The sequence below is a fragment of the Sceloporus undulatus genome, chromosome 2 (assembly GCF_019175285.1).
Source record: "Sceloporus undulatus isolate JIND9_A2432 ecotype Alabama chromosome 2, SceUnd_v1.1, whole genome shotgun sequence".
NCBI classification, from domain to species: domain Eukaryota; kingdom Metazoa; phylum Chordata; class Lepidosauria; order Squamata; family Phrynosomatidae; genus Sceloporus; species Sceloporus undulatus.
The window spans coordinates 322,018,890-322,039,752 of NC_056523.1; the positions used below are offsets into that span (position 1 = coordinate 322,018,890).

Genomic DNA, 20,863 nt, shown 5'->3' on the forward strand with positions numbered 1-20,863 from the left:
TTATTATTATTATTATTATTATTATTATTATTATTATTATTATTATTATTTAGGTGTAACTTGCTGTAATGGGTTCTGTACCATCTTGGTTTCTGCATAGGGAAAAATATAAATAAAATAAAATAGTGCATTTCAAGCATTTAAACAATGGGTTATATGCATGGTTTGTAGGCATAATCCTTATTGCTATTCTGTAAGGGCATCCTATATTGTTATTTCTATATTGGAGATGCCACAGTAGGGTGGATTGGCTCACTTAATTTCTTTTTTTCAAACCAAAGATTTTGAAGCTGAAAGTTAAGAAGGAGGTAAATCAAACATACATATGTACACATGTAATGTATTCTTCCCAGAGAACTGAAAGATCTTGTGCAGAGCCATCTTTACCTGTGGTAGGCAGACTTGTACATCTGTTGTCTCTGATCGCAGATTGTTTGCTGCTTTAGAAAACATGCAAAATCTTCAAAGAAACCTGGGGCCATTTCACACTACACAGTTCTAATACTAAGATGGGCAGGTTACCACAGGCAAGTCCTGTAGTATCTTGCCTGTGGTTCCATCTCAAGTCAGTCCCTAGGATGGTGTGGTGACAGGGGGATGGGGATATTCACATGCTAGCCCACAGCCACACCATGGATCTGCTGCTACTGCTGCACACTCCTTACATGCTGCTGATCTTGCACCCTCTCCGCAGACCATAAAGGTGAAAGTGGGGTATCTGGCTACACCCACATTGCCAAATGCCAAACATCACAGGCTGTGGCAGACACCTTCAGAGAGGTTGCCACAGTGGCAGCAGGTAAGGAGTCAATGGGCTTGTCCAGTCTGCCAGCTGTTACATCAGAGTTTCACAAAAACTTTGCTTCACACAGCTGGTCTTTTTAGACTGGATTGCCTTTTGGACTGGGATTGTACCAGATCCTAAGGATCTGTGTCCAGTTTGCCCAAGCTTGGCCAGTGACTATTGGCCTGTGTCATTTGGCTAGGCCAACACCAGGAGAACATGGGCCTTTTGTCCTGTATGTGTACAGCCTCACAATTCCACTTTAATTGGCATGGCTGTGTCCTGTGGAATCCTGAGATTTGTAGTTTGGTGAGGCACTAGAGCTCTCTAGCTGAGAATTCTAAATACCCCTCTTTTAACTGCAGGTCCCAGGATTTCATAGGATGGAGCATGAGAGCCAACATGGAAACATAGTGTTGTCACTGTGTAGTGTGGAAGGGCTCAAGATCTCTCTGATTAAGAAATCTCAGTGCCCTATTCTAAATTGCCAATCCTAGGATTCTGGAAGATGCAGCCATGGCAGTCAATGTGGTATCAGTGTTATAATCATGTAGTGTGAAAATGCCACTAGGCTATACAACCAATTGTCAGGGGGAAGGCAGAAGACTGTTTCTTCTTCATACATCCTAATTCAGCATTGGGAATATGTGGGCTTTGAGTAGTTGTAGGACTGTGACTCCCATCAGTCATAGCAGACATAGACAGAGGTGAGGGGTGTTGGGAATTGCAGTCTAATAACCACATGCAGATCTGCTCTTTGTGGGTATTATGTGTAAACCACTATGGAGTGAGAGGTGCAGTATCATGTACATGTACAGGCAAACATCTATTTGTTTACCAGTTCACACTCTGAATGCTTTTCCTAATCCTGTTTTGTACTCCTTCAGTTTAAAATGAATTAAGTTTAAAATTAATTAAAGCTATGTGTACAGAAGAGTTTTTGTAAAACCTGTCAAGCAAAGTGTTTGTTTAATTGCCTTTTACCTTTTTGTCATTAGGGTTTTTTAGATGTATGTGCCATGTTTTAATTCATGATGTGAGCCACCTTGGGTCCTAAGTTGGGACAAAGAATATTAAAACCATAGAATTACAGAACTGAAAGAGACCACAAGGGCCAGTCAGTCTAGGCCCCTGCCATGCAGGAAGACACAGCCGAAGCGCCCTCAACAGATGAGCATCCAGCCTCTGTTTATAAACCTCCAAAGTAGGAGACGCCACTATGCTGGGGCCTCTCCTGTTCTCCAAGAATTCTCAAAGATTATTGCCAGTGATTCTGCGATTATTTCTGCCAGTTCTTGTAATACCCTTGGATGAAGTTCATATGGTCCTGGAGACATGAATTCATTTAGAATAGTCAGGTGTTCCTGCACTACCTCTTTAGCTATTCTGTGCTGCATTTTCCTTATTGCTCCATTTCCCCCTGGTTGAGCATTGTTCTCCTTCTCAGAAAAGACAGAGGCAAAGAAAGTGTTGAGTAGTTCTGCATTCTCTCTGTTCCCTGTTAGCATTTCACCATCTTCTCCATGCAGTGGCCTTACCATTTCCTTGCTGTAAGGATGGATTTTTTTTAAAAAAAATAAACATTTCCACTAGGCATAGTGTTAGCAGCTGTGGTTCAACACTAATGGGGAAGATAAACTGGCTGTAATGCTACCTGCAAGTCATGTGCTACTGTACAGGATCATAAGGATGTGAAGGCAGGGATGGCTTTAGAGTTCTCTAGACATAAGCATTAAGCTTATATAGTGCTGCATTCATTTTGAAGGTCAGACGTAGCATGTGATGCAATGTGAACCTGAGCAAAGAATATAGAGAAAGCTGATCAGTACAGTAAATTCTAAAAGGCTAATATGTCTCCTGTACAGCAGTAGTTTCAAGAGCCAGGTTGTTAGTGTTTGCAAAATGCATCACTCTGAAACCACTGACCTTCCTTTAATTTTCTTTAAAAAAAGGCTTGGGGAATTTTGGCCCTTGGTATTTTCTCCAGTCAGTGGCTATTTAAGGCCCAAAAAGCTCTTGCATAGAATTCAGTTTTTGTTTTTTCATTCTGCATGGGGTCACTTGAAATTGTGTTGTGATTTGCACCCAGCGGTCTATTGCCTGGAACTGTCCAAAATATTCCCACACAACCTGTGACCCATCAGGTTCAATGCATCCCATCAGCCACTTAACAGCCTATCAGGAACTCACTAAATGTTACAACTGAACTTGAAATTACAGTTAATGAACTGGATGAGTTCCAGGGCATTAGCTCTTTAATGGAAAATTTATATCAAAGCTAGAAATAACCTGGAACAGATTGGTATAAATTCTTATACTACAAAAAAGAAAAGCAGGTCAACATGTTTCACGAAGTTTTTTATTCAAAGCTGACAATAAGCACATGTGAAATGAAACAACTAGGCCTGATAAGTAAATGTATAAAAGTGTATAAGTAAATAAAAAGATTTTGAACCTTTTAGAAAATACCTAAAAGCTTCTTCCAAAATGCATACGGAACTGATTCATTTTTCACCAGCTGCCACTTTTCTTATGATTGCTGTTTTGGTATTCAGATTTACAGATTTGTGCTTTTTTTAAAAAAACAAATCTGCTTGGGATAACTGGTGAAGTGTGCCTAACTGGCCTCTCCGTTTCTCTGTTTTGCTGTTCCCACATGCACAGTGAGGGATCCTGGGTGCAGATGCTCTTTACCTTACCTGTTGTAAGGAGACACTTGCAGCCACAGTAGGTTTGGGTAGAGTATAATCCCATTCTTTCCCAGGTCAAGCTTTATTGCATTGTTTACTGCAGGTTGTATTTCACCAGCTCTCCTTCACCAGCTTCCCATTGCTGTTGGAACTAAAAAAACACCTTCCCACTAGCTAGACAGAGGACAAAGAGGAGGGGGACCTAAGTGGATATTAAAAGGGTTTTGTAAAAAAGAATTTGTCAGAACCCTTGTTAACTTAGGTATGTCTCTATTGCTTATTTCATTATTAGATTTTTAATACCACCGTTTGTTTGAGGCAAGGTGGACAGCTTCCTGCACATTCTCACATGTCCCCCATTTCCATTAAAAATTTTTTTATTGAAGAATCCCCTTTGCTATGCTGTTTCAAAGTTCAAGGAGAATTAGAACTTGGCTCTCCTCACTCCAGTCTAATACACTAATCCGTTGAGAATGACTTGATACCTGAGTAAGCTGCAGAAAAAGTCATGACCTTTGGCCACTACTTTCCTCAAGGCATTTGATTTAGAAGGGTCATCTGCAAACTTTCTGCAATGATACTGGAATCTTAGGGATCAGTTGTTGGTAATTGTTATGAAGTCAGCTTTAACTTATGGTGACCCTATGAATGAGCAACTTTCAAGATGTCCTGCCATCACCAGCCCTACTCAGGCCCTTCATAGTCAGGGCAGTACTTCCTTGATCGAGTCTATTCCCCTGTAACACTGGTCCAAAACGCACTGCAGAAATAATCCAATTTGAGACCGCTTTAATCACCCTGGCTCAATACAGTGGACTCTTGTTATCGTCTGGGGTATGGCTCTACGACACCCCCCACCCCATGGATATCAAAATCTGTGGATGCTAAAGTCCCATTAAATACAATGGGATAGTAAAATTGTGTCCTGTATATAAAATGGCAAAATCAAGATTTGCTATTTGGAATTTCTACTTTTAAAAAAAATATTTTTCAGCTGAGGATACTTGAATCCATGGATAAAAAAATCCGTGGATAAGGAGGGCTGACTGTACTTGGGAATTCTGGGAACTGTAGTTTTGTGAAACATTTAGCCTTCTCTGTCAGAGAGCTCTGGTGCCACAATTACAGTTCCCAGGATTCCCTAGCACTGAGCCAGGGCAGTTAAAGTGGACTCAAACTGGATGATTTCTGCATTGTGTTTTGGACCAAAGTCTTCCTCTTTTCCTACTGTCTCCCACTTTACCAATCATTATTGGCTTTGCTAATGAGTCATGTTGGAGTTTATCAAACGGGAAGAATTTCTCTTAAATTCGAATGAAAAGAAAGTGGGGCCAGAACGCATTCACTTAAAGTCGCTAGTTTCGCGCAATTACGTGAATGCGCATTGCGTTCAAACTGATTTCCCATTGCCTGAAAATAGAATGCCATTGCCTGAATTTGCGTGTGGCAGTCTATAATGCAATAACGTGAAACCACATGATTGCATTCGGACTGACTTCCCATTGCCCGAATTTGCGTGTAGTGGGTTATCACGCAATAACGTTAAACCCCATGATTGTGTTCAGATTACCATTGGATTATACTTCCAATTCCCTTGTCTGATAAAGTCCGGTGTCTCATGACATATGGAAAGTAGGATAGCTTCAGTTTCTTTTGGCTTCTAGGGGGACTTCAGGTTTGCTTTGCTTTCCAGAACCATATTTCAAATGGAGTTGCTACATTTTCAAAATACCAGTAAGGGACAGTTGAAACTCTTGACATATATGTCAACTCTTGACATATGTTTGCTGCCTTGGGTCCCATTTTGGGAGAAAGGTGGGATAAAAATAAAATAAAATAAAATAAAATAAAATAAATAAATAAATATAAGATTGACAGTCATGAAGTACTAATTAACAGTGATCTGCCTAAATGTCAAATTAAAGTGTTGATTTCTGTTAACATAGCCATTCATTTCTTTGTAAAATTAACATATTGAACACACTCATAAATTACATGAGGCACACATTTTTGTTTTTAATGGAGTACCCAAAACATATAAGGGTTTTGGGGCACTTTTTGTTCAGACTGTATAAAAGCAATAGCCTTTAAACAGGGAACATACTTTTAAATAAGAGACACCTGTTACTCCTTATTTTTGCCAACTGTTGTTGAATCAGCTTTGACCCATAGTGGCCCTTTGAATGAAAGACCTCCAAGTCACCCTATCATCCTCAGTCCTGCTCAGATCTTGAAGAATCAGGGCCAAGGTTTCCTTGATTGAATCTATCCATCTGAAATGCAGTCTTCCTTTTTTGCCTTCTGCCTTCTACATACCCAAGCATCATTGTCTTTTCCAGTGAGTCATGTCTTCTCATGAGACACTCATGTACAACAGTCTCAGTTTCATCATCTTGGCTTCTAGGGATAGTTCAGGCCTCATTTGCTCCAAAACACCAGTTGTTTGTCTTATTGGCGGTCCACAGTACCTACAGAACTCTTCAGACTGCAGCACCATATTTCAAATGACTTGATTCTATCAGCTTTCTTCACTGTCCAGCTTTCACAAGCATGAGCTGAAATGGGAAATACAATGGTATGGACAATCCTGAGTTTGATATTACATTGAATATGTTTACACTTCATGATCTTATCTAACTGCTTCATAGCTGCTCTTCCAAGTCCTAGTCTTGTTCTGATTTCTTGGTTGCAGTCTCCATTCTGATTAATGACTGAGCCAAGGTATGGAAAATCTTGAACTATATCAATGTCTTCATTATTTATTTTAAAGTTATGCAGTTCATCTGTAGTCATTATTTTTTTGTTTTCTCTGTGTTTTACTGTAAATCTGCACTTGCACTTTCTAGTCCTATTAGGGACAAACTTTGCAACCTTTGGAATCCTCTATAATAATGTACACCTGACAACCCTGATTCCAAATAAGTTGATTTCCTTCCTGTCAGCTTTCTTCACTGTCCTTCACTGCCATCACTTCACTTGGTATTGGACATACCCAGCCTCAAGGCTCTTGCTGTTGGAGTGTTACAAAGCCAGCTGTTTGGCAAGGTGACTTTGCTATAACTGTCAGCAGGAGGGCCAAGTCATAACCTTCTGCAATGACTAAGGAAATGTTTTGGTTTTTATCCTTTGATAGCAGGAGGCATTGACAATATATATTTATTTATTATGTGAATGCCAAACTTGCTGTTTAGCACAAAAGCTCCAACATCAAGAAATGAGAGAAATCACCATTAAAAATCCTGGCAGCACTAAAACCACTAACAAGAAGGTCAGAATAAAAAACAAACAAGCCCAAAGTGTTAGTGATTTTGACAGAAGGGACTTTATTGTTTTTTGGAAAGGACTGTTGCAGTTTTTGGTTCACATGCTTTATTTTAGTATTTCCTGTGCTTAGAACTGTACTCTTTAGGACTGTATTCTGACTGTTTCTCATTATTTAGTTTTCTACTCTGTAAACAATTATTGATGTTAAAAGACTGGGATATGGATTAGGCAAATAAACAAGCCCAAACATCTCAGAAGGCATGTGCAAAGGGGGAAAAGTGTAGCAATGAGCAAGCGATAAACCAAACCGTATTTAGCCCCAGGCAAGTTTCTGTGGAGTGGGCATTCGAAACCTGGCATGTCACCATCAAGTCTCTCCTTACCTCATTTTCTCTGGAAGTAATGTAGCCAGGTTTATGAGGGAAAAGGTTTAAAGTTCACCAATCCTAAATCAGAAGACCAGAATCAGAATTGTGAGTAAATCAGAAAAACAGATTGGCAGTCAGAGGAATTATTTTAAGAGTGACTGGATGTGTTGCAGTGCCTATCTGTACTCCCATTGCTTTAACCCAACCTGGTTTAAAGCAGCCAACCCTGGTTCATAGTGAAACTCAGAGTGGATTTATCATTCATTCTTCTGACCTCAGAGTCACAATTTGCAACTTTCCACAGGATAAGGGCACATTTTAAAAAAAATGGGGACTCCTGTCCCAAAGCAAAGCACTATGTGGACTATTCCAGCAGCATTGTAAGGAAGTAGAAACCTATTTTGTATGAGCAAATAAACACTAAACTGACTTCTGTCTACCAGCCATCATGCTGCTGAACTTGAGGTTGCTCAAGTAAGGCTGAGTGCAGCAAATAGGGTGATTTCCTTTCTCTGCTCTTAATGCAGCTTTTAAAAGTCTGCATAATTGCATTGTTCACAGTGAGAGTAAGGAGATGTGCAAGCCACACTGGCGGCAGCAAGCGTATGGGCAGAAATGCAGAGATTTTTCAGGGGGAGGTGTCACAAGTGCTGCATTTGGTAAGAGGCCTTTCTGCACAGCTGCAAACTGACTGTGCTAATCAGTTGCAGAGGAGGATGTGAGTTGGGAGAGACGGTAATTCAGGGGTGGGAGCAGCAATGTAGCTATGGGGTGTGTATGCGCAAAATGAGGGCATTGCCCCCTCCCCCAAATAAGTATTCTGCCCAACCAAATGACATTTTCTTTCAGTCTTCACATTTCTAGCACAGCAGTACCTTAATATTTCAGTAATATGCAGTAACATTTAGTAATACTGCTTAGGCATCCAAAGAAAAGGGACAGGTAAAGGCTAAAATTGTAGAGTCATTGAGCTGGAATAGATCACAAGGGGCCTTCTGCTATGCAGGTATACACAATTAAAGTGCTCCCTGTGACAGGTAGCCATCCAACCTATGTTGAAAAACCTCCAAGGAAGGAGACTGCAGGCCCAGACAGGCCAAAATAAAGCTGCTTCGGGTCACTTTGGAGGTATGCTGTTTAAATGCTGCATGTGTCCTAAGAGGCTGGAAGCCGGGCCAAAGCCACGCTCCAATCCTAAGGACTGGAGTGCAGCTTTTGGCCTCTTAAGATAATAATAACAACAAGAACAACAACAACAACATTTTATTTATATACCGCTATTCCAAATTCCAAATTCGATCACAGCGGTGTACAACAAAAGTGATACAATATAACATTTAACAAACAAGTATCACCAACAACATGTTAAAAACATCCCAATGCAATTTAAAAAACTATAAAACATACAACCTCTTAAAAACACACACACAAAAACTAGCTGGATATGCATGTGTCATTTCAACAGCATACCTCCAAAATGACCCGAAGCCGATTTATTTTGGCCTTAATTCCCACCTCCATAGTTACACTCTATGAGAAACATATGACTTTCCAGATGTTGTACTGTGATTCCCAGTAATCTTCACCACTGGCTATGCTGACTAGAGCAACAGCAAGTGCTGTCCAATAACATCTGGAGGCCAACAGAAGTCCCTTGTTTTAAAGCAAAGCAAATGAGCAGAGGAAGAAACTGGCAAAACCACCTCTGAGGATTCATTGCCTAAGAAAACCCTATGAAATTCATTGAGTTGCCTTAAGTCAACAGGTGGCCTGAAAGTAGTTACATGCACACATATATTTTGTGCAGCATCTTGTGTAACATTTGGTGTATCTGTGTGTCTGTGTGTGAGAGAGCAAGAGCGAGAGAGTGAGCACTAACACGACATGAATGCCTTTTGGGGAGCATGGGCTTTAGAGTGTACTTATAACCCAGCCTAAATTCTGGCCTTCTTCCAGCATAGTTTTGCAGTTTGCTAAAATTTTATTTAGTGCTGGGCAAACATTTCCTTGCTGTTCCTTCTTCTGTCTAGAGCCCAGGTTTACTTCATTGTTTGCTTGTTTTTTGAGCCACTTATCTGGGTAAACAGGAAACAACTGAGGGGAAAACTGCAGGATACCTTGGAAAATGTTTATAGCCATCTTATCAAATTGGCTGGCAGCCCCATCGCCAAACTTCTCTCTTTCTTTTGCTTTTGGAAGCCCTTTATGAGCCAACTTTCCCTCTTGTCTGTCAGATCCCCATAAGCCAGATGAGCTGTTGAAATGTGATTATTTGTGGCGCGTTATAGACGGGCCTTTAATACACCCCCGTCACGTGCTAGGGGTTAGCCGAGGACCTAGTGTCCACACTGGCCTCACCCCTAGCACGTGACGAGGGTGTAAAGATGGTGGCGCCCTATACACACGGGCGCCGCCATCTTTATGTGCTGGATGCGTTGCGTCCGCACGTGTCGCCCCGGAAATGACACCGCAAATGCGCCCCTTGAGCTTTGCGGCGCCTCTTCCGGGTCCTCAGAAGGAGCGCGATTTCCACGCTCCTTCTTGAAAGCGTCCGGGAGCCGCGCCGTTTAAAGGCTGCGGCTCCTGGATGGTGCAAATGGCGGCGGCAGCAGACCGCCACAATCTGGCGGTCTGTAATGTGCCATTATTATTATTTCTAATTTAGGAATGTCAGGCAGCACAACCACTCCATGGCAGACATGGAGATTGATTCACCTATCTTCATTTACTTTTCCCTGTGATCATGGGCTAAGAGCTTCATGGTAAAGGAGCATCCTTTTATTTGCCACAGATCTTCTATTTAGAAAAGCAAAGGCAGCTCCAAAGGTGGTGACTCTGGACTTACTGGGATGGTGAATCTGTTCCAGATTTTAGTCTGAACCTTAATAGTCTTTTTCAAAGTGCTGAACCAATTTTGGGGGATAGGATTTAACACCTTGAATAGCTTCTTTTACGTTAAGACTGAAACCCATAACAGATTCACTGCCCAAGTGATCTCAGGGCTATTTGGTAGTCTGGTCCTAGCTATGCCAGTGGTCTGTCTTGGCCACTTCTGTACCCATCAGACTTGCAAGGGCTTCTGAACTTGGGCATCCATGTTTTATCCACCAGATTACCTTTGAAAACCACCCAGGAACTTTGGTTGGCCATAAACAGAATAAGTTAGGATCATATTAGAAAGACTTTCACTTGCTCATCCTCTAATGTGGTGTATGCCATCCTCTGTCAACAAGGCCCTTCAGCACCCTACAGTGGGCAAACAGGCAAGTCTCTGTGCTAGAGGATGTGAGATATTAGGAATAGGAATACACAAAAACCTGTTGCAGAACATTTCAGTTTTCCTGGCCATTCCATCTCTAACCTCAGGACAGCTGTCCTTGAACAAAAAAAAGTACTGCAAAGGAAGACTGGAAAGAGAAATAGCTAAATTAGAATATATCTACAAACTCTAATGAGTTTGTTGATGGGCAGGAAAGCAATTTTTAAAAATGTTTAACAGCAACAACACACCTACCAAAGCATACTTGTTTGAAGAATCAGTGACAGCCCTCTATTTCTGAAGACACAAAGCTGACTATAAGCTAGTCTCCTTTGCACTGCAGAAATAATGCAGCTTGAGAACACTTTGACTGCCATGGCTCAATGCTATGGAATTCTTAGATTTGTAGTTTCCTGTGGCACCAGAGCTGTCTGTCAGAGAAGACTAAATATCTCACAAGAATACAATTCCCAGAATTCCATAGCATTGAGCCTTGGCAGTTCAAGTGGTGCCAAACTGGATTATTTCTGCAGTGGAGATGCAGCTCATAAGTTATCCACTGCTTTTGGGGGAACGCATAGGTTCCAGAGAGGCATGGGAGATGTAAATCAGTGGTCCTCCAGGTATTTTGCATGTCAATTGCCACAGCAATGGTGAGAAATTGTGGGAGTTGGAGTCCAAAATATCTGTACAACCAAAGTTTGAGAACTGCAGGTAGACATTACATCATCCAACTGCCCCAAAAGGCATTTTTTCTACTTTAGCACAGATAATGTTCCCAAAGAAGGACTGTGGTCATTCAAGTTTGAAATGTAAAGGCAAAGGAGAGGACATACAAGAATGAGATAACACATCCTATTTATTGCTGTCCTCAGTCTTATGCTTAATTACACGTTTTGCATGTCTCCCATCAAAACTAATGAACGGATGCTGGGAAAAAGCCAGTAGAATGGATTTTTGCTATATGAGTCTACCTAAGTTTTATGATACAGTATTTGGGGGAAGGCTTAATCTCAGTTGCAATGTCAAAATCAGTTCCCAGTATGGCCACCCTGTAGATGGACTGCGTTCAGACAGTGAATCTGTGTGGAAAGATCATTATCCTTGGCTGGATCCACACTGCAGAAATAATCCAGTTTGATGCCACTTTAACTATCATGGCTGAATGCCATGGAATTCTTGGAATTGTAGTTTTGTGAAATAGTTAGCCTCTGTCAGAGAGCTTTGGTGCAATAACAAACTACGGCGGGTTACAGATGGCCCTCTAGGGGCCGTTTTCCCGCCGCCGCCATTTGCTGTGGAGGGAAGCCCCAGCAGCCAGACCGCAAGGCTTCCCTCCGCAGCGAAAAAGGAGTGCCAAAATGGTGCTCCTTTTCAAAACACGGAAGTGGCGCCGCGAGGGGTGGAGCGCGCCCTCACGGCGTCACTTCTGCCATGACACGTCTGGACGCACAGCGTCCAAGACGTCAAAATGGCGGCGCCCATGTGGATGGGCGCCACCATTTATGACGTGCTCCATGCGTGTTGGGGCCGGGGCGGGTTAGGAAGGGACAACTCTTCCTAACCCTAGGACGCCCCTTCGTAACCCTAGCACGCACAGAGTGCGTCGGAAGTGGCGGTGTGTAACCCGCATACAGCCCCCAGAATTCCATAGCATTGAGCCATGGTAATCAAACTGGATTATTTCTGCAGTGCGGATGCAGCCCTTGAGCGAAGAGATTCCCTTCTCCTCCTGAACCAATCCTGTACCAGGAGCAAAGAACAGCTGTATTGTAACAAACCAGAAATGTATAAGCTCACACTGTGAAAATACAAAAAGCTGTAAACCCATGTTTGCAGTAGAGAGGTTCTCATGACTTCATTAGACGAAAAGTATCATTTCAGAATTAATTTTAACAACCAACAATGAGATATTTGTTTCCTTAGCATTGGTTAGTCTATGCTGCCCAAATGTAACAGTAAATGATACATTGAGTGGTGAGAACCAGAATTTCCATCAGCTTGCAATCAACTGCAACAATATAACATTCCAGGCTGGCCAAGGTCAATTTCCACTCTGCGTATCCACACCCTCACCGTCAGTATGGTTGAACCGTAGTTTGCTAATGATAATTGATTTTAGGTATTTGTGAAATTTTCTTCATCTATAGAAAATCAGACCTTGAAAGCATCTAGTTTGACCCTAACTAAAAGGGAACTTGGGACTCTTGCTTTGAACTTTATAAATAATTGAATTTCTGATGAGCTCTCAAGACTTTGCTTACAGGCAAATCTATTTAGGATGCAGGAAAAGGTCTTCTTGATAGTTACTCCCAGACGGTGGAGCTGCTCCCCACGGAAGACTAGGATCCAAAACACACTGCAGACATAATCCAGTTTGAGACCACTTTAACTACCCTGGCTCAGTGCAAGGGAATCCTTGGAATTGTAGTTTCTTGTGGCACCGAGTTCTCTCACAGAGAAGGCTAAATGCCTTACAAAACTATAGTTCCCAGAATTCCCTAGCATTGAGACATGGCAGTTAAAACAGTCACAAACTGGATTATTTCTGCAGCATGTTTTGGGCCTAGGCTAGTCATTTCTCTGTGTTTTTAGTTTAGACAGGTTTTTTGATATTGGCTGATTGATGAAGAATAATTGTTTAACAGAGGGGGCTGTGCTTTTGCCTTCATTACTATGTTTTAAACGTTTCAAGCTGTTTTAATTTAGTGGTTTTTAAAAAATAGAATTGCTTATTTGTTTGATTTTTTAAGCCTTTTGTACCATAAATTGCTTTAACTGTGTTTATCAATAAATTGCCTTGGTTTCCGTATTGGAAGAAAAACAGGATACAGATACACAAATGAAAGAGAAATGAGATAGCCTTTTTTTCCAGAAAGAAAGAAATGATTCAACTAATGTTAGAGACTGGCAAGTTTCAGACAATAGCAGCTGGGTTTCACCCTTGCCTAAATTTCAAAAAATTTGTGCAAGCGATCAATTCAGACCTTTGCTAGGGGAGATCTTTCCTAACACAATACGACAAAATCCCAGATGCACAAAATAGCAATAGCTGTATTGGCCGACCAAAATACATCATGCAATCCTCTGAAGCTTCACTTGCATTTTCATCAGGCAAAGATGCTAACAATCATACAGGAGAAGAAAAGTGATGATGTCAGAATCACAGGCCTACATTTTGTCTCAGTTGTTGCTTCTGTTATCAGATGGTCTGGAGGGATCTCAGTGCAGGTAGAGGCATCTGCCCTTCTTGTCCTGACACTCTCCTGATACTTCTTTGGTCATCTCCTGCTGCTCCAAAATAAAAAGAACGAACAGGGCTGTAGCTCAAGACAGATGGAACAAGGCAGCATACTCCTGCTTTCATTTAAATTCTTAGTTGTTAGGGTCTCCCAGTTTATTTGAATGGACACTTGATTGGGAGGTGGTTGGGAAATGAGAGATTTTGCTGTATGCACAGATTTGAACTGACATGGGGAACATGTAAAGCAATATAGAGAATTGCTCTTCTCAGTTCTCTCAAGCACATTTCCTCTAGCTTCTGGGTGCATGCAGCTAAAGTTTGGAAATGGCTGTGCTGTCTGGGGGAGCCTGGGAGTTGTAGTCCAAAAAAGTAACTTTTGTGCATAACAGGATACTATGGTCTGTGCATAACTTTGCAGGTGAATAGTGATGGTTTCCACTCAGGTTAAATAAATAAATAAGTAGTTTCTGGTGTCTTGCAAAGAGATGTGTACATGCTTATGCTTATTTGATAAAATGGTAAGCTGTGATTACATTTTTTCTTTTCTTTTTCTTCTGTCTCTCCCTCCTGCCCACTTCATCCCAATTAGGTATTTTGAATTTTATGAAGGTCCTTTAGAGTTCAACTCTTCAAAATGCCTGGAACTGAGAAGGGGTATCACTGATGTGAAGGTGCTCTCAATGTAAGTAGCAGACACGTTCTTTCACTTCAGCCAGACAAAATTGGGGTTGAGTCACCACTTAGGTATAAAGCTCAGGGAGGACTCCACTTTAGTGTCTGGTCATGGGTTTGTTTGGTAATAAGAAGCAGAATGGCAGTGTGAGAGGATTACTTTTTAGGCTATATCTCCCAGAATCCCCAACAGGCATGGTGGCCATATCAGTGGAGGATTCTGGAGTTATAGCTCACCTACCTACTCCTGCAAAAATATACATTCCAACTGTCCTGATTTGGTAGGGACTGTGCTGATTAATACCCAGACATCTGATTTTTTTCCCCAGCTGCATTTAAAATGTCCCAGTTTCTCTCTCCTGCTCCCATTTCCCCTTTTTGCCTTTGGCTTATTTCAGTTTCTGCAAATTGAGTTTGAAGTGCAAAACTGGTTTGCACTCAATTAATTCAGCAGGAAGCAGAGGAGGGGAGAAGGTGGAATCTTGTCCCAGTAGACTCAAGCAAAAGGAAACTGCTGTAGCTTTTCCTAGCTTGTCTGTTTTTTTCTGTTCTCATTAATAACTTTTGCCATCTTGACATTACTTAAATGTTGTTTGGCCATACAAGTCCCAATTTTCATCTGTGAAATGCTGGAGGGTGTGAAATAACTTCTCCCAGCTCTGTTTAGAATGCTAAAGGAAAGGCATTGTTAGAAGAGAACTGTGGGGGAAGGCCCAGTCAGGAAGGTTAATACAAAAGAGGCAAAAAGTCCCAGGATATTTAGAAAAATGGACATTATTCTTTTAAGACCAACACATTCCAGACAGAAAATATTTGTGTGGCCCTCATCAGGGACTGTTATGGAGGGCAATACTTACACATTAATAAGTATAGATTAAAATGCATTGAAATAAGTACAATATCTGAATGCACATTTCTCTTTTTCTCATACAGTATTAGTTTACAGATGCAGTTAGTATCTATAAGGCATACCAAAGTAATCCAGATAGAGTACATTACTCTGCATAAACCTATAAAACATAATAGGAGTCTGCCTGTAGGGATTTCAATAAAATGTGTCTATGTTTGATAAACAAACAAACTGATCATTTTTTAAAAGTATAGTAGCCAATAGAAATAAAAGTAGGGGTCACAAGGATGCAGCCCTCTGTTCTGTTGCTCCTCCCAGCATCTCCCACCATCAGCTATGCTGACTAGAATTGCTGGGATTTACAATCCAGTGATACCTGGAGATCCTAAGTATTACTTTCTTACTCTGGAGGAGATACCAAGAACCCAGCATCTGTGGGCATCAGCCATGTAGTCCTACCTGTCGGCAATAGCATTAACTTCCCACAATGCCCCCATTGTAGTAACATTCAGGACATCATGGGAAATAAAAATGTCCTTTGGGTATATTCATACCCAAGGATTTAGAATGGTGCCCTCAAAGGGCACTTAGCTATTGCCCTCCTCAAAATCTGAGTATTCCCCTCGTCCCAGTCCCAAGGTGGCAGTTAGCATTGGGAATGACATAAAATACCATGTTGGCCATGCTGAATCAGCATATCTGACTCACCACCTCCTCTGTTGGGATGTGCATTGATGTGTTTTCTCAGCATGTTTAGCTTCCCTTCCAAAACCCATTTCTCCCTACCTCTACACCCTGCACACCTTTTTGCTATTCTCTACCTTGGGAAGATGTCCACATTTTCATGCTCTGCTCGTCTAAAGCACAAAATGACCTAGTTCTTTAAGTATGGCTTATGGAAAATAGTCATACCACTTTTAAATATTAAACCCCTACTCTGCAGAAGAGCCATAGGAGAAAAGAACCTTGTTGCATTCCAGAAAAGGTTATACAGTACAGAAATGCACATGGGTATATAACTTTTAATGGCTTTCTAATCTGGTATGCCCTCTTTAGAAAGAGACGATTTCCCGATAGATCTGAGGTGCCCTCTTTTCTTCTGAAGCACTAGAGGTTGATGCATATTTAAAGACAGGTTGTCAGGTGATTTAGAAACCAGCTGCCCCTCAAAGTTTCTTGAAGGTGGCTTGTCAGAAAGGCAGGCAAAAATGTCCATCATTGATTTATGGACAGACAAAAATTTCCATAATTTTGATGGATAGGGTGTGTGGAAAGAGAGGTCTGGTAAACTGCAAGTCTCCCAACTGCCCCTCCAGTGTGTGTGTGTGTGTACGCGCGCGCACACACACACAGTCTATGGGGGTGGGAGGGAGGCTCTTGTCATTCTGAACAACTGTGTCTCAGGGGTCTAAATTACCACCATTGCCATGACAGTAACTCATTTTATTTTTATTGGAGGAAATCCTGTCCTTTGGATCATATCTCAATTTCATCAGTGAGTGCCTAAGGGCCTTCTCAGTACTTCCCCCCAAAAAACTACAATTCCCAGAATTCCCTATCCAGCATGGCCACAGTTCTGCAGAGCTTTTAGAATCTTGAGGGGAAAATTCAAGGGTTTAATTGTGCAAAAGTGAGACACCATTTCTCTGACTAACTTATTTTAGTAACATGCTGAGTCAAACCATTAGTCAGTTTACTCCAGTATTTTCAGTTATTTCCGCCTAATACTGAATACAGTGTTGTCAAGTACATATTCTTTAAGTGTCCCGATTAATCTTCTTGCATTCCAGTTTTTTCAGCTGCTTTTAAAATGTCCCAATTTCTCTCTCCTCCAACTACTTCCCTGCTTTGTCCTTGGCTTCTTTCAGTTGGCACACAATGAGCTAAAATTGCAAAAATAGTTTGCACTGAGCTAACTGTGAAGGCAGAGAGAGGAGAGGAGGAAGTCTGTTCATTCCCAGAAAAAGCAAACTGGTGCAGCCCCTCCTAGCTTAATAACTTTCACCATCTTGACCACATGTTGATGGTGCTTGTCCATGCATGTCCCAGTTTTCATCTATGAAAGGTTGGAGGTTATGTATGAAGCAGGATTCTTTTCCAGCCCAACCTGGAGATTCTTGCCATTCCCTGGCAGTTCACCATCCAAGTAATAACCAGGCTTGACACTGCTTAGATTCCAAAATTAGACAAGATTGGGTGCATTTGGGGAGATATGAACATTATGCTGACTATGACCTGCAATTATGTTCAGATATAACAGTGTGTCCATGATGAGCACACTGGGGAAGCATGTCCTGTTCCTTGCCCCTGATATCTTTGGACATTAGGAACCGAAGAGTACTTCTCTGCCTGGGGACATCTTACATTCTCTTTCTTGGATGAGTCAAGCTGGCATCATTTTTCCCAAAGTGGCAAATGATCCTGTCCTCAAGTTGGGAAATTGACTTTATCGCTACTTTGGCGCAAGTGGGAAGATAACAAAAAATGTTCACACAAACACCAGCTTTGATTTATATATTTATTTTACTGATTAAAATATTTCTATCCTGCTCTATGTCAGTTTATCTCAAAGTAGTGTACAAGTAAAGTTAAGACAAACAAGTTAAAACAGTTTAAAACAATTTGTATAAATTAAAACAACAACAACAACAACAACAACAGAAGGTCAGCATGGTGTAGTGGTTTGAACACTGGACTCCGACTCTGGAGACCAGGGTTCAAATCCCCACTGAGCCATGGAAAACCGCATTGGAAAAGTTTCACTCTCTCAGCTTCAGAGGAAGGCAAAGGCAAACCCCCTCTGAATAATATCTTGACAAGAAAACCCTGTGACAGGTTGCCATAAGTTGGAAGCAACCTGAAGGCACACAACAACAACAAACATATTTATAGATCTAAAACACACTGCAGAAATCATTCAGTTTGAGACCGCTTTAACTGCCCTGGCTCAGTGCTAGGGAATCCTGAGTTTATTGTGGCACCAGAGCTCTCTGACAGAGAAAGCTAAATGTCTCACAAACATACAGTTCCCAGAATTCCCTAGCATTGAACCAGGGCAGTTAAAGTGATCTCAAACTGAATAATTTCTGCAGTGTGTTTTGGACCATAGTTAACAAATTAAAACAGATTAGAAGCAATTTAAAACCATGTGCCTTAGCACAGTGGTTCTCAGATTTTTTTTTACTCTTGTGGCCCTCTTTACATCTGCTTCTGGACATTGGACCCATTGCTTGACATGGTATATGAATAAAAGTATTTTATAGTGTTGGTGGGTTTTTTGGGCTATGTGACTGTGTTCTGGGAGAGTTTGTTCCAGAACACGTCCACATAACCCCCAAAACCCACAAAAAACTATTGATGCCAGCCACAAAAGCCTTCAACATCACATAAAGAGATTATGTTTGCTTAGTGTGCTTATTTTTGTTTGCACATTTGTGTATATTTTAGTGTCTTTTAAGGAAATAGCTTTCCTCTTCCGTTGGACATAGGCTCCAATCACCCTCCTGGCCTTTCTCTTTTCCTCCAGGATGGAAAACAGTTGGGAAGAGGAAGAGCAGAAGGTGGGAGCAGGGCCTCCCTTGAGCAAGCCTTGTGCCTCTGCAGGGGGGTCCCACCCCACAGTTTGAGAACCATTGCCTCAGAATTTGAGATAGATCAGTGAGACCCAAAGGCTTTGGTTTTCATTTGCACCTAAATGAAACCAGTGTTGATGCCAGTCTCCAGAGGAAGGGTATTCCACAATTTGGGTGCTATGGCTGAGAAGGCCCTCTCCTAAGTTCTCGCACAATGTATTGAGTGAGACACAGAAGAAGGTCCCTGCAGCAGACCTTAGTCTCCAGGAAGGTATATATAGTGAGAGGTGTTCCTTCAAGTATCAATGTCCCAATCTATTTAGGAATTTAAATGTCATCTTTTCCTGTTTTTATAGGGTGAAGCAGACAGAATTGTTTGAGAGATGGAAGAATCTTCAGATGTGCAAATGGGAGATAAATGTCACCGAAGCCAACATCTTCAAGTAAGACGGTGCTTGGCTCAAAATAATGATACTGTTTGTTGCTGTTGTTAACTGCCCTTGAATCGAGCTCAACTCATAGTGACCATGTGGATGAAACATCTCCAAGCCCCCCCCTATCCTTTACTGTTCTGCGTAGTTCTTGTAGGTTCAGGTCTATGACCTTCTTGATTGAGTCTATCCATCTGGTTTGTGGTTTTCCTCTCTTTCTGCTGCCTTCTACCTTTCCCAGGATTATTGTCTTTTCTAATGAGTCCTGCCTTCTCATGATATGGCCAAAATACAATCTTGGCATCCAGGGAGAGTTCAGGCTTGATCTGTTCCAGGACCCATTTGTTTGACTTTTTAACTGTCCACAGTATCCTTAGCACTCTTTTCCAGTGCCACATCTCAAATGAGTTGATTGTCTTTTTATCCACTTTCTTCACTGTCCACTTGTCACATCAGTATATAGTGGGTCAGTTGTCAAAGCTTGGAAAAAAATTAAGAAATCCCCTATCAATGTGGCCCAGTGGTAATGATTCCAAGCCTTCAGGAAAACAGGAGCGGGCTGATGGAAAGTTAAATATTCTCCCTCCCAAAGCAGAGCAGATTTGTGTGTGCACAGACTGTCTGACTACAATTCAGTTGACAATTTAATTGCCAAAAAAGAACAGAGGATCTAGTAATAGATCTCTACTGTAGTTTGCCCCACATCTAGGAGATAAATCTATTCTCTTGGATAGATTGATAATTCCCTTCTTCATTTTCCCTCCTAATAAGGGCATTGGAAAATTACCTTACAAAAGTAACTCAGTCAGTGGAAACAATGGGGTTTTGGTCTATGTGCCTGAAATGAGTAACTTTTCTCACATTTTAAAAAGGTGACTTCTAAAAGGCATTTTTAGAATCATTTTGAACAGAATTTAATTTATTTTTATGCCAGTCTCTCATTAATCCTAAGGGTTTTAAGTGTCAGAAAAGTAAAGTGTAATGTGAGGAGTAATGTAACCATTTGTTAAAAAATGATGATGAAGATTATGATAATGAAGATGTTGCTGATGACTGAAATGGAAACAGTAGCAAACTTGTGGAGCTTTGTAACAAGTTGCACAGCAAGTTACTATTAAAAAGTAACTTTTCAAGTTCACCCAGAGGTCATCTTGTTCATCCACTGTCACTGCACTCCTCTGGCATCTCTGACAGCATCCATCTGCCCGTTGATTAAGAACCTCTAATGAAGAAGAGCCCATCTGCTATTTGACCCTGTTGATTCAGGTCTTACCCTCTGAAACTACAGGGAACAAATTTGCTCCATCATCTGTGTGATGGCTCTTCAAATATTTGAAGAGGGTTCTCATATTGCCTCTTAATCACTTCTTCTCCAGTGTAAAGATACCCAGCTTCTTCAGCCTTTCTTCATAGGACTCGTCCTCTTGCTCTGTCTTCACTGCCCTCTTCTGGATATGTTCCATTTGCTGATCTTTAATTTAAGTTAGTTGGGTAAAACTTTAAAAGCTTTATGTAAGGTTTCAAAGGACAGTGCATTTAACCAGCTTGTTGCCCTAATTCACAGTCCTGCATTCAGGATATGTATTGAGCACCTGACCCAACCCATTCATTTCAAAGGAAGGAGGGAAAGGATGCATGGTTAGGAATGTGTAGTGGCTGGAAAAGTTTTTCTTTTCAGATTACAGTTTCCAACCATCATGGCCAGAATTCTGACAGTTGTCATCCAAAT

General features: G+C 41.3%; 1 protein-coding gene across 3 annotated transcripts in view; it reads left to right on the top strand.

Annotated features, from left to right (window-relative positions):
• The window catches only part of ST8SIA5 (ST8 alpha-N-acetyl-neuraminide alpha-2,8-sialyltransferase 5), a 92,512-nt gene that overhangs the window by 50,263 nt on the left and 21,386 nt on the right, over positions 1-20,863 (top strand). For all 3 annotated transcript variants that reach the window (XM_042455701.1, XM_042455702.1, XM_042455703.1), the window contains 2 exons: positions 14,199-14,291; positions 19,060-19,146. In XM_042455701.1, the coding sequence (XP_042311635.1) occupies positions 14,199-14,291; positions 19,060-19,146 (180 nt within the window). The remainder of the gene's footprint in view (positions 1-14,198; positions 14,292-19,059; positions 19,147-20,863) is intronic.